The 14326-nt window shown below is 36.3% G+C and overlaps 1 protein-coding gene across 3 annotated transcripts in view; it reads right to left on the bottom strand.

Annotated features, from left to right (window-relative positions):
* Positions 1-14326, bottom strand: part of pde8a (phosphodiesterase 8A) — a 324022-nt gene that overhangs the window by 72497 nt on the left and 237199 nt on the right. For all 3 annotated transcript variants that reach the window (XM_051920426.1, XM_028823660.2, XM_051920427.1), the window contains 4 exons: positions 11879-12069; positions 8230-8286; positions 7193-7247; positions 3228-3316 (listed from right to left, as the gene is read on the bottom strand). In XM_051920426.1, the coding sequence (XP_051776386.1) occupies positions 3228-3316; positions 7193-7247; positions 8230-8286; positions 11879-12069 (392 nt within the window). The remainder of the gene's footprint in view (positions 1-3227; positions 3317-7192; positions 7248-8229; positions 8287-11878; positions 12070-14326) is intronic.

The raw sequence follows: 14326 nt of genomic DNA, 5'->3' as shown, positions 1-14326 counted from the left end.
AACATTTTCAATCTTGATTGGTCCAGTCCAGGGTCTTGGGGCACAACTATGTCCACACTACTATGTTTTCTTTATTTAAAAATGTCATTTTTATACTAAAACAATCTCTGTCCACACTAGCATATTCACATTGTTTATGAAAATATCATCTCCCATATTAAAACCACCAAAACCAGTTTTCTTCCATGAAGGGTGATCTTTCAGGGAATGAGATGTTGTAATGAAAAGAATCCAATCAGGGAAGAACCACACCAACAAATCAGTGTGATTAAAATCTGTACTTTCAAAGCAATTTCACACATCCAAAATTTCACTGTGGGGAGCATTTTCTTGGGTTAAAAAACCCCAGGGTAGTGTGGATGAAAGGCAAAAATTTAAAGAAATATCATACGAGGGTGGATGTAGTTATAGTCTGTTCCGGCAAAACTGGGTACAAGACACCAAACAGCTCTGGACAGGGTCAAGGACCAGACCATCCCACTCGGGTATGTACACAATGGGCTAATATGTAATCCCCATTTAGCCTAACCCAGGGAAATTTGGAGTAACCTTAGGGAAAACCCGCACAGACATAGTGAGACTCCAAATGGACAATGACCAGGCATAGCATTCAGACCTAGGATGCTGGACTTGTGAAGCAGTAGTGCTGACCACTGAGCTACACTCAAAGGGAAAGTGGTGTCTCGTGCAGAATTATCAGCAATCCTTGGTGAGCAAAACTAAAGGGAATGAAAAATGTCTCAATTGCTCATTAGTGTGATCTTACACTAAACTTGGGTAAATTTATCCAAAGAAAAAAAAATCCACACAAAAAATTGAACATTTTTACCTCAACAAAATTTGCCATTTAGTACTTTGAACACTGTCCTTTTATCATAATTAGTGTCCTGATGAGAGAACACATAAAGCTTTGCAGTATCTCTTCTGTCCGAGTCCCCGGACCTTGCTTGTAGACCCACCGCTTCAACCTACCCCAAATGTTTTCAATGTGATAAAGCATTTTCAGTGCATTTTGTGGTTTTGATCTAAAATCTACAGAAATCTGATGGACTCCATGATGCCATATATACTAACAAGCCTTTCAGGGCCTGTGGTAGAACAGCTGCCCCTATGTATGATGGGTACACCACCATGCTTTATAGTATGGATTAGATGCTTTTGTACATGACTTCTGATGTTTGTTGCAAATAGAGCTCTATTTTAGTTTCAGCTGACCAAAGGACCCTGTGCCAATCACAATTCCAGTAATGTTTAGCAAACTTCAGGCACTTACATTTGTGGTTTGACATTAGTAGAGGCATTCTTCTGGCAAGCCTGCCAAGTAGTCTATTGGCATGGAAATGGCGTCTAATTGTAGTTTTGGAGACTTGGTAACCCCAGCATGCAATCAGCTGCTGTAAATGTCCAACTGTGATCCTTGGAGAAGGTTTTGTCACTGTGCGTGGAGACCAAACAGACTCCTGTCCTCTTTCATGCTGGTTCATCATAGCTCCAGTTGTTTGAAACTTCTTAATTATTGCTCTAATAGTGGAAATGGTGATTTTGTTTTTTTTTTTCAAGTGTGTGGCTGTTTTTATAGATTTACAAAAGATGCTAAGATTTGCATTGGGTGTGACGAGGATGTACAGGATTAGAAATGAGTACATTAGAGGGTCAGCTCAAGTTGGACAGTCAACAAAGTCAGAGACAAAGTCAGAGAGGTGAGATTGTGTTGGTTTGGACCTGTGCAGAGGAGAGATGCTGAGTATATTGGGAGAAGGGTGCTAAGGATAGAGCTGCCAGGCAAGAGAAAAAGAGGAAGGCCTAAGATGAAATTTATGGATGTGGTGAGAGAGGGCATGCAGGTGATGGGTGTAACAGAACAAGATGACGAGGACACGAAGATATGGAAGAAGATGATCCGCTGTGGCAACCTCTAACAGGAGTAGCCGAAAGAAGAAGAAGAAGAAGTGGCTGTTTTTATAGCCATGAAGCTCACAAATCCTCTTGTGTCATTTCGTTTGTATATTCTCTGTTGGTGGATGACTAAAGAAGTTTGACTCCGTGTTACTTCATATGTATACCCCAGTGAAACCAGAGGTCATAGATCACTACTTAGGAGTTCCTAAACACTCAGGTGTGCTGTTAAGAGGTAAAATGTGAATGGGATATACAGTATGTTAATTATGAGAACATTTTATTTTTGAGAATTTCTGGGAGTGTCAATTTTGACACATACTTTTTTGAGAAAAATGTTTTTGGAGATTTTTTTTCTTTGAATAATTTTATCACAGTGAAATATTAGATTTCTTTCATATTTGAGTGTAAGATCAAACTAATGAACAACAGAGATATTTTTTTCATAGTCCTTTTACGCACATTTTTGTCAAGGGTGCCAGCAATTCTGTACCATCTTACAATCAGATAAACCTGATTTTCCTGAGTGTTTTAAGAATTTGGCAATAATTCATGAGTGCTGTTCTAAAATAAATATGCCAGACCTCTGCATACCCACTCAGATTTCTCAATATGCATGGCATATTGGGCACTTTGCATAGCTCTCTGAATTGGGTGGAGGGGGGGTGTTGTGTTTGGCATAATTTAATTTAATTTTAAACATAAATACCTGGAATGAAGTTGTAATGGTATTTTTGACTGAACATTATTATTTCTTATTGTGATGTTATTTATAAGAACAATAAAATCCCAAGAGAAAGATTAAAAATAATGAGTAAAAGAGCTAAGTGCACCAAGCTCACTGAACATGACTTATTGAAGAGCTCATTAGAAACCTCAAAAAACACTTATTTGGTAAGTACAGAAGAAATGACACAGATGAGTAATGTCCTATTGTTTCCTCAAGGCAAGTTTGATAAGAAGGACTATATTCTAAAATGTAAATTTTATCATATTTACATATGCAAATAGTGCAATTTGCGAAGATTTGCATTGGGTGTGACGAGGATGGACAGGATAAGAAATTAGTATATTAGAGGGTGAGCTCAGGTTGGACGGTTTGGAGACAAAGCCAGAGAGGCGAGATTGCATTGGTTTGGACATGTGCAGAGGAGAGATGCTGGGTTATGTATGCCTGTTACTTTTATTTAATACTGTGTTCTGCATGTAATTTGCAAAGACCAAAAGTTTGTTCTACTTTCTGATAAATAATGAAATTATAGTAAACCTTTATAGCTGCTTTAAAGCACTCTGCACAAGTGTTATACATAAGAAAAGTCAAACTACTATACCTTAGTTTGTACTGCGCCCTTACTTCCCCATGCTCCAGTTGAAGTAGTTCATTAAAACAAGTCATTACATTATGATTTTCTATATACCTCTGTTAAAACAAAAAAGGGATATTTTAGCATAAACTTATAACTACAATCACAATGCAGCATTACCTTTAGTGTTTTTCAGCTGTCACTCTGGCATTGTTCTGCTTATTATTTTATTTTTATTACTTATTTGGCCAATGTCTTTGATTTTTTTGTGTGTTTCCATTAACCAATCTGTGTGTGTGTGCACAGTTGGCACACACAAGTTGTAAAAAACTCAAGCTGTCGCAGGCAAAGTCAGTATCCTTACTTCAATAATGAAAGATGAGAATTAAAAAAAAAAATTTGGCTGGCTGAATCTTTCAATTCACTCAATAATACTTTTTGACCTCAAATGGCCCCTAAAACTTCCCTTTTTGAAAAACATACTTCAGATATAAGTTTAAAAAATTAAAAGGCCTAGGTAATGCCCTTCAAGCATTTTTTGGTGTTTTTGACCATTTCTGATCTGCTGTCATTTCATGTTTACTGAGGAGAAAGCTTTTGATGTCTGGGCAGCTGTGACTTTCAAATGACAGTGGTGGGGAATATAAATATCTACAGGTTAGCTTACAAACATTTTTTCATTCAGTTTTTGAGCAATGAGAAAATACCATGAATTCACCTGTTAGATCACTTAACATGGCTACTTGGTTAAAGTCCATTCATTTTAGGTCTTTGGGACTTTTTGTCATGCAGTTAGGTCAAGTTGATCACTTCATGAATTTAAATAACACATCCGGGTAACATGATGGTGTACAGCTTTGCTAAAATGAATGGTATAGAAGTCTACATGCAGTGGATTCAGAAAGTCTTCACATCCCTTCACTTTTCTCAAATTTTGTTATGTTGTATGTTTGAATGTATTTTTTACCACATCAGTTGACACACTATATTCTAGAATGACAAAGCTAAAACAAGATTTTAGACATTTTTGCAAATCTATTAAAAAATAAAAAAATAAAATATCACATTGATCCAAGCATTCAGAGCCTTTACTGAGTACTTAGTTGAAGCTCCTTTGGTCTGTCTGTAAGATCTGCAGGCAACTCCTCTGACCTCATGGCTTGGCTTTTACTCAGCGGTGAGACCTTCTATAGACAGGTGTGTGCCTTTGCTAATCCATCCTGTCAATTCAGTTGACCACAGCTGGACTCTAAACAAGGTGTACAAACTGCTTAGTGATGATCAAAAGAATGGGATGCACCTGAGCCAAATTTCAACTTTCAAGACAAAAGGTCTGTACATTTGTTTTGATGGGATATTTTAGTTTTATTTTTAATATGTTTACAAAATTTTCTAAAATCCCGTTTTTGCTTTGTTATTTTGGGATATTGACTGTTGCTTGATGATTGGGAAAAAATTAACTGAAATGAATTTGCAAAATATGAGAAAAGTAAAGGGGTCTGACTACTTCATTATTCCACAGTATAATTGCTTTGTAAATGATAAAGGATGGAGATTTGCTTCCATTTAAACCACTAAAATGCAACTCTCTTTCACTGTATGATGAATTGTTTTTCCTTCTTCCTGCACATGGAATTTTAGTCCCATGGGTTTGGTAATTCTGTAAGCACATTGACTCAAGAGGTCATGAGCAAACACTGACCTCCTTTGCATGTGTTGGTAAAAATGTTTTGTATTTAATAAAAAAAATAAAAATAAAAAATAACACATAACACTGTATGGATACAGCATACATTGTAATTATTCCACTATAATTCAATATTTAAAATGAGAAAATCTTATCAGTGACTTTTTGATGAGAGCAAAATTATGATTATTATATACATCATTAGTTTACTCATACCAACAATATACATGTAATTATTTAACCGTCAGCTAAAATATTCATAAAAAAGCATTTTTAAGTATGAGAGGATCAGATTAAGAAGAAGGCTTGTTCACCATACCATAGAAACAGCATACAGCTCTTATGGTAACATCCAGAAATATATATTTTTCATTCATCCATCCTTCAAAACTGCAGTTGCTTGATCTCATTACCTTGAGAATGTTAGATTACACAAATAAGAACTGTAGAGAGTGACAAATTAATGGACCGCCTCACCACCTTTTCAGCACTGCTTCAAAATTGCGAAGTATTGTGACCCCTTTGCAGTTTGATAGGCACAGGCTGTGCTGCCTGACAGTGCTTTCCAGATATGATGGGTTCAGCTGCAGTGTCGGCCCTTTCTTTTCCCTTCTCCTTTCTGTCAACAAATCCAAGACATCGGCCAGGCAAGTATCTCTTCTGTTTGATAGTATAAAACACCAGTTTTTCTTTTTTCCTTGCCAGCCACATTGTATGCATTGTACTTTTAGATGAGGGCTCGCTGGTCATGTCTCCTACACTTACCAATACGACTTAAGACCAAATTAAACCCATTATGATTTTGTCATGGTGAGTCACAGAGTGCTATGACTAAATTGGTGGGCATGTCATACTACATGACCTGTAAAGCAGTTGTCTATATCTAATTAAGATTATGTGAACGAAGGCTGTGGCTGAAAATCATTGGAACCGTCGTGTGGTGTGATGCCGGATTCAGTTAATCTCAATTATAGTACAGTACAGAGTATTCTTTTCATAAACATCTGTGGAATGTGTGAGGAACCTGAGCTACACAAAGTAAAAACCCATGCAGGCACAGTGAGAATGGCCTACTATTGCTAGCTATGGCTCTTTGACATGCAGGGCAGCCACAAAGGCTTTTCACTGCTGTTTGTCTTGGGCCAGCTTCTTGATTGTGCCCTAACTGTGGTTTATGGTTTTCAGCTCTGCCTCCACAGTACACTGCCATGTATTCCTGGGCTGTCCTCTCCTGCGTTTTCATTTAGGAGTTCAATGCAAGGCAGTTCTGGAGACGGAGATGCTTTTGCTTCTGATGATAAGGCCAATCCATCTCCATTATCTCTTCATCAAAGTGGTATCCATACTTTCTTGACAGCATTGAGCAAACAGTTATACATTGGAGATCATTTTTGGCTAGAAAATGTGTAGGAGTTTTGTGTGGAATGTGGCCAACTTTGTCATATCATCCTCCGTCATCCTCCAACACACAAATCCATACAGAATTGTTGGTAAGACACAGCTCTGGTATGGCCATAGTTTAGTGTGGGTACAGTAATGCTGGGAGTTCCACACATTAATAAGGGTCCAGACAGTGTTCCTTGCTTTATACAGCCTGCTCTGGAGGTCATTTTCTATGTCTCTGTCATATCTTTCTATATATAGATATATCTTGGATTTTCCCATCAACCTCAACAGATGTTGGGTTATCCACATTAACTTTCATGATGAGATGTACAAACTCAATAAAAGCAGTAACAAAGCCCAGGTTATGAACCCAGCCTTCTGGAGTCATGCTAACCACAAATCCACTATGCTCCCCAATGCTTATGTCGAATTTACTTTTAGTGGTCTTATTTTCTACTACTCATTAAATTATACAGTAATTCTGCTTTTCCATTAAGACATGGAGCCAGAACCAGACCAGGGCTGCTGTCCTGGTTCCAGGGATTATTTCATTACTGGCACAAATGCCAAGTAGGCTGTACTGCAATAATTACTTCAAATGCCAATGATGAATGAAGCTGTTGTGATTTGTTGCTTCATTAGGACTGTATGTGGAGGGGATTATATTTACTGTTTGTAATGCATATATTAGTTTCTCAAAATCTTTAACCTAGGTTTTGGCTCCAATAATTGTGGTGGAATTAAATCACATAGTGGGTTTAGCGTATGCTTGTTACATAAAAAATACTTTGAAATATGTTTTTTTCGTAGTGACTCTCATGACTTGCCCTTGATGGGAGTTCACGACAGGTTCATGCTAGTAGGGTTTTAGCAGCAACCGTTCCAAGAAAGAAAAAAAATGTTTCTAAAAGTTTCTTACCCGGTTAAATCCTGCTGAAATGAGGGGCAGAATGGACACATCCTCACGATCCTGCCTTCGAAGAAAATAAAGGACAGAGTTAAAATGTGTTGCTCCAACTTTATATTTATGGTAATTATAAATACTACTACTTTACGAAAATCATAAGTTTTCAAAAAATATACAGCATACGGTTATGTGGAAGGGATTTTTGATTAATTTCAATACAAAGCAAAAGAAAAGCAATTTGTCTAATCTGATTATGGGCAGTATAACGTGTTAGAGTGAATAGTAGCAGATCTTTAGCTAACGCCTAGTATTACATGTAAAGGAAATCACTTGATGTGACCCTCAGCATAACATGTTCTTTAAAACATGTTATGCAACACACAATGCCCAATATGAAAAGGTAATGTCTGCTTTGGTCTTGGTTAACTGTTAGGAGATCTTCAGCAGCCAGCAGTGAAAACGGGGCTTTTTTGTGGAAGACAGGACTTTTGACCGATGAATGAAGGGGAGAGGTAGATCTTAAATCAAATGTGAATCTGTGTCCTGTTTGTTGGCACTGATTTTTCTGGAAGCATTTATTTAATATTTTAGCAGAAAATGCATGTTTGGTATGATGTGAACAAACCACTGGATAACCAATAGATGGATTATACAACATACGAAATGTGATTTTTTTTTTTTCCCCTCCCCTATGGACAATTTTTATATTGTCTGCTATTGTACAGCATTGGTCACCATTGACTTGTGTTATGTCATAAATTATGTCTGTTTTCATGAAAACATTTCTTTCAGTCATCATTGTAGAGCACATGGGCTAAGTAGCCTAACAACAATAGCAAAAATGATTATAGGTTTATTAAGCAAATGAAATAAGCAACAAAACCGCTCACACACTCTTCTCTAAACTTAGCAAAAAATCTGATGAAATTTACAATGTAAAAATCTACCACGTGAAACAATCAGAAGGGAAATACACTTTTTCAGAACACTGTATGCATTACAAGAATGGCATAATCCACGAGATATGACTACTTCAAATTTACACTTACCTTCGAACTACTGCAACAATTACCGTGTGTTCTGCTGATTTCACAGCTCTGATAGATCTAAACAGAAGCACATAGTAGGTAATCAATTTAGCAACTTGTATTTTTATAAAGTATAAAATCTTCTCATGTCAGGACTGTCTCAAGATGCTGCATATGGTAGAATAACACCCTAAAACAATATATTACAAACTGAAAAATTATATATTGCTGTGTATCTGGCTATAAGCTGATTATTTATGTCACAAATATTTATTTTTTTTGTACTTGACATCAGTAAGCAAACATCTATTAAATTTAATATGTATAATTTAAAAATATATATATATAATACATTGAATACCTTCCAAAAAATACATTTCATTCAATTACTCAGTACAGCAATTTATAAAATGTAGGTTATTCAGCACACCATCACCATGATACTGTCAGGCAAGATCCAGGAGTGCAGCTCAGGCTCATCCAACCAGGGAGCAGTTGGCTGTTCTTGGCAGTGAAGACTGTCTTGTTATTCACAAACATCTGGGAGACACCTGTTTTATTCCAACTATGTGTTGTGATTCTTGTTTTCTGCCCTCTGGGGTTCCTTTTTGCATATTTATGTGTAGGTATTTTTGCAAATTTCTGGTTATGTAATTTTATCATTGCAACAGTGCCATTTTAGAACAGGTTTTCTCTCCAGTTGCTGACATTCTACATTCACCTTTCATATTGTTTATGACTACACCACCTATTGCCGTCCATGTAAATAGCAGTATTGCGATGCATGATGTCATCATGTAATCACATTATAAGATTCTAGCACAGTAACTGCAGTATCCAGGTTTTTAGATGAATATTAAAAACTCTTAGAGTCTTTGTTTTTGTTGTACTATATATTTTAATAATCAAGACTTGGATGAATTACTGGATGAAAATCCCCAGAAGTTAATGTCTGTCACCTTTTTTCTTTTAAGGTAGTTCACAACTCAACATAAGTAACATGACCAGCTGGGCAAAAAATGGAAGTAGGCATATCCACACATGCTGCAGCTTGGGCGATTCACAACAGACCTGATGCACAATCAGAGTTACTGAGCCGATCAAGTCTGCTATCATCACTAGGCAAGAACAACAAGCACTGACGACTGCTGTTCACTTGGCACACGTCACCTGTTCATTCAGTGCCAGTGAACCCAAAGAAATATCCGTCTTCAGCAATTCCATAAACATCAACATTGTTTTGTATTTTCTTTTTAATTTTTTATTATTTTATATCACACTGGGCTTATCAGTGGAAATTAACATTTAGTAATTTGAATTGAACTCGGTAGAATTTGCTGGAATGTTTAGAATTATCGTCATTCCAAAGGGCCCATTTTTGATTCTGAAGTTCTATTTGCGATCTTTCCAAATCCAAGGAACAAAAAGCCTTCTCAAATCATGACAATGAGCGAAGACAGTGTTTGATTTTTCACTACATATGTTTTTTTATGTTATGTTATGGCCAATAAGTTCTATAGTCTTCAAAACAAAACTACATGTTCATTGGTTTGTAAACTTAATAAAGTGGTGAGGTTCTTTATTGAGAGCAAAGGATTTTTTTTCTGGCAGTCATCCCTGGAATACCATTGCTATTCAAAAATTCGAAATTCCAGCTATTTGTTTAATTACTAATTTAATTTATGTTTTCAAGTAATTGGTGATGTAAAGTTCTCCATCAGTTTTGGAAAGGTTTTGGTATAATGCTAAGTGCTGCTTGGACATGTGGACCACATTGCCGCATGGCAAGTAAAGTCAGAGCAGCCATTTTGTTTAAGACTGTGCTATGTAATAGGAAAGAAATCCTAAATTTGTATCTGATTTAAATGAATTTCTAACCAGAAACTAGTTTCTTAAGTAATTAAACCTAAGCCACACATTCAGGTTTTGACCCACTGTTATCTTTGGCGACTTCAGTCCAGCTAGTGTTTAACTCAACTAATTTGCTGGGGATACTGGATTACAAAACTGCAGGTTACAGGAGTGCATCATGACTGCCCACAGACTTGCCCATGATTATATAAATAAAATGTAGGACTGAAAATTGCTGGAAAAGTCATGTAATGTGAATTGGCCTTAACTGTTGTCGTACTGGTATGCTGAAGTGTGCTTAATAACAGTCATCAGATGGTTAATGAATGAGGTGATGAAAGGTTTTTCGGTGACACTTTAGCTTAGGTGCTGCAAAAATGCATCTATTACTTTTTTACTCTTATGTTACAAGACCTTAAAGGCTTCTTTTGGTGTTAATTATGCTTATAAAACATCAGTAAAGTGATTATTCAAGTCTGTGCAGTATGGCATATTAAGCACCTATGATATGCTGGTAGAACTGCTTATGAATAGGAAAGATTTACGGGTCTTATACTGAAGTATGCAACATCAAGTGAAATATGTCTCACTTAAGCCAGTTGTGACCAATCCAAGTGACGTAATTTTAGTAGGCCACATTGCACAGATGAATAAACACTTTACTACTGCTTTTTAAGTGTCCTAAAAATCAAAAGACACCTATATTTATGCCTTATTACATTACAGTAATCAATGCATTTTTGCAGTCTATTAACTTAGTGTTACTGTTTTTTTTTTTTTTTTTTTTAAGAGTTGTAATCGGTAAAGAATATACAGTATCCCATGCACAGTAATAGGCAGTAGAAAGTGTGCTCTCATTTGGTCATTTTCTGGAATCACGGACTATCATAAATGTTAAAAAAAAAAAAAAGAAAACTCTTACAGCCTTAATTAAAGTTGAACAAACTGAAGAAATCCTCTTCTGCTTGTACTAAGGAAAATGCCCCGGACACCCCAAAGATGGAATTAAATCAATGAGACTGCAGAAGAATTTCAAGATAATTGTACTGCCCTTTGGGTTTCCTTCGGTTACTTGTATGCATGAGAGTGAAAGCGACATAAATCTATCCTTAGGTCAGTACTGTATAAAAACATATTCACAGGAAATATTTACAGCTAGCAAGTCTTCATTTACTGTATTTTACCAGCTACTTAAAGCCTACAGTTTGGTAGATGTTTTTTTGGTTTGTTTACAGTATGTTTGCACATGAAGTTATGCTTATGTACCCATTTCTTTTTTCTGCTGAATATCCATTATTTATTCCATATTTTTTCATTATTGTATTATAAGCCCATTATTTTGTTTGTAAAGCATCCCACAAGGCCACTTACTTGAGGCCATGTTTTTTTATTTTCTTTAGGCCGCCATCATGTACTGACTACAGATATTCCTAGTTATAACACCCCAAGGCTATAAATAATAATAATCATTTTAAGGATAGTTTCTGTAAGGTATAACGTGTCCAGCGTCCCACAGGACTTGTTCTCAAAGCTCTATTTCATGCCTCTGTTGTTATACTTATGCTCCCTTCTGTTTACTCATCTGTTTCATAATTTGACATGTTATGACATAGCTAAGAGGCATAAAGCTGAGGCTTTCCTGAAACGGAACAATTGGTGCTATCTGCTTTCACTGGCTGTTGATTGAAAATATTCACCATAGAAACGTACAGGATTTCTAAGGTTGATTCATCTAATCCCTTTCATATGGGAAGGACTTACGAATATGAAACCTGACCTTTTCAAAATGTCTCTTTCCGGCGATCTGGCACAGACTTACCGACACAGGGCTTCTGCTTCAAAATATCTGGAATGCCTATGATCGATGATTATGATGTCGTGGTGCTTTTCTAAGAAACTTTCTAAAGCAGATTCTGGAGTCCTGGCAATGTTGCACCTGTAACCGGCCTTCTCACATGCCCAGCAAAACCCATTGCTCTGATTGTCATCTTTGGCGAACACTAAAAGTACCTGTGTTAAGAAAGACAAAAATGACCATTAACTGGCAAAGATCAAAATGTTCAGTTTTAATGATCATAAAAAGTATAATAATTAGAAGCAAAAAATATTAGTTCTATAGATATGACAATCACAAGGCACATTACAAAGTACTGTATCATTATTCAAAAGTTATTTTGCAATCATTTCCAGGGTAACTAGTTACTACCAGTGAAACTCCAGAGGACAGAAGATAGTTTGATTTGCTGCCCCTCCATATGTGCACAACCAGGCGTAAAGAAATGTCTTGTGATTTTTCCATTTCATATTGCAATGACCAGTTTTGATTGTCTTTTAATTAATTTATCCTATAATTCATTCATTAACTGGCTGTTAAGTAAAACAGCATGGTGGTGTTTCACTTTGCACTGCTGTACGACAGATCCAGCATCCTGGATTCAAAGCCTGTAAACTTTTTTTCACCTTCACTAGATGTGCATTTTAGATTAACTGCTGTTTCTAAACTGACCACGTGTGTACCTGACAGACTGAGACCTTGTCCAGGGATGGTTCCTACTTTGCACTCAATGCTGCTATAAAACACTGGTGTTTGGTGATGCTAAACTGGATTAACCAGGTTTGAGGATAGATATGAAAGGCACTATATATGATAGATATATATGAATGGTACTTTATAAGATAATTACATATAGTATATATTATTAGATATGCAGTATGTCTTTTTATTGTAATTTTTCAGCTTAAGTAAGGGGAGGTTCATTTAAGACTGAAGTCAGGAAGCACTTCTTTACACAAAAGATTGTGAAAATCTGCAAGTGTATGCAACAGAATAAACTTAAATTTGAATGTAAGTGTTTAAGGAGTCCCATGTGGCACCATGCAGAAATAAGTGCATGCACACAGAATTCTGAAATGTTAGTACTGAAAAATAGGAAACTGGGATGAAAGCTTTGTAGTCAAACTGGTTTATTGCTTCCACTTTACATTGTACTCCCCAATATTCACTTGTAATAGCAGGTAGTGTACTATATGGCAATGTGAAAAAGTGAGCACACGTTCTTTCAATTCTCTGTATTTTACATATATCTTACAATCATTATGTCCTCGTTAGTGATGAGCGAACATTCGAGTTTCCAGAAATCACAGAAATGTTCACGATATTCACCGAACTGCATTAAAGTCAATGGGGAAGGACTAAGTAAATTAGATTTGACTGGATTATAATGGTACAGTTGTCTTTAATGTGTCCCTGAGGGCTACATAAACGTCTGCCAACTATATAGGACCAATTATTGTGGACAAAAAGGTGACCTGAGCTGTGCGGCAGCAGTGCCAACCACTGCACCACCACACCTCCATGATATCACAGAAGAAAGTACACAGTCAGAGACACACAATCATAGATTGTTCGTGAAAACAAAGCGAAAATGTTGAAATTGTAGTGAAAAGTCAGAAAAAATATGTTGGTCTTTCAAAGGCTGAAAATTCAAAGTCGCTTATAATAATTGAAGCCACTGGCTCATTCTGTTTTTTGAAGTTGCACTGAAGGCTCTCCATACTGTCTATGCTAATGGTTTGCACTTTTTCTTATATCAAAAAGACAGAAATGTGTTGTAAATAGTAATAAACATTTCGTTTTTAACATTATTTCATAGATTCTCCTCTGTTGGGGATTTGCGTCAGGCTCCTTCAAGGTTTGTTTTCACTCTTGCTAATTAATATTCATTCATAGGGTACACGCCTCCTCTTATGTTGACTTGGCACTCGAAGATCGACCTGTACATATGGCTACAAGCACAGATAATACGTCCCACAGAGTCTGTAATGCAAATGATGAGCATTATATACGGGGTGGGGGGTGGTAACATGAATGTTAGTTGTTGCAGCTCGCACTGGCTTCGCAAAGCATTATGGAGAGCTGGTATTATTATTTTTATAATAAAAAAAAAGGTGAATTATCAATAAATAATTTGGCGAACAAGGGTGAACGCAGCAAATTCAACAAGAATAACGCTTTGGTGAAATTTGCTGATCAACACTAGTCCTCCTGTTAGAAAGCCAGCATGGAGTGAGTGGTCCATCCAGTACTTCCATATGTAATGAACATTTTAGTGATACTGCAGGAAATCACTCAATGGAAGATTTTATAACACAATACAACTGACTGTACTGTACAATTGCCTATAATTAAGTGTATTACCTTATGTAATATTTATTTTGCTTACAAATAAATGTAAAATGAACAGGAAATTGAATCAAATGAAAGACT

The sequence above is a fragment of the Erpetoichthys calabaricus genome, chromosome 17, assembly GCF_900747795.2.
Source record: "Erpetoichthys calabaricus chromosome 17, fErpCal1.3, whole genome shotgun sequence".
NCBI classification, from domain to species: Eukaryota; Metazoa; Chordata; class Cladistia; order Polypteriformes; family Polypteridae; genus Erpetoichthys; species Erpetoichthys calabaricus.
Note: the sequence above shows the minus strand (reverse complement) of the source record. Positions and strands in the feature narration are given on the sequence as shown.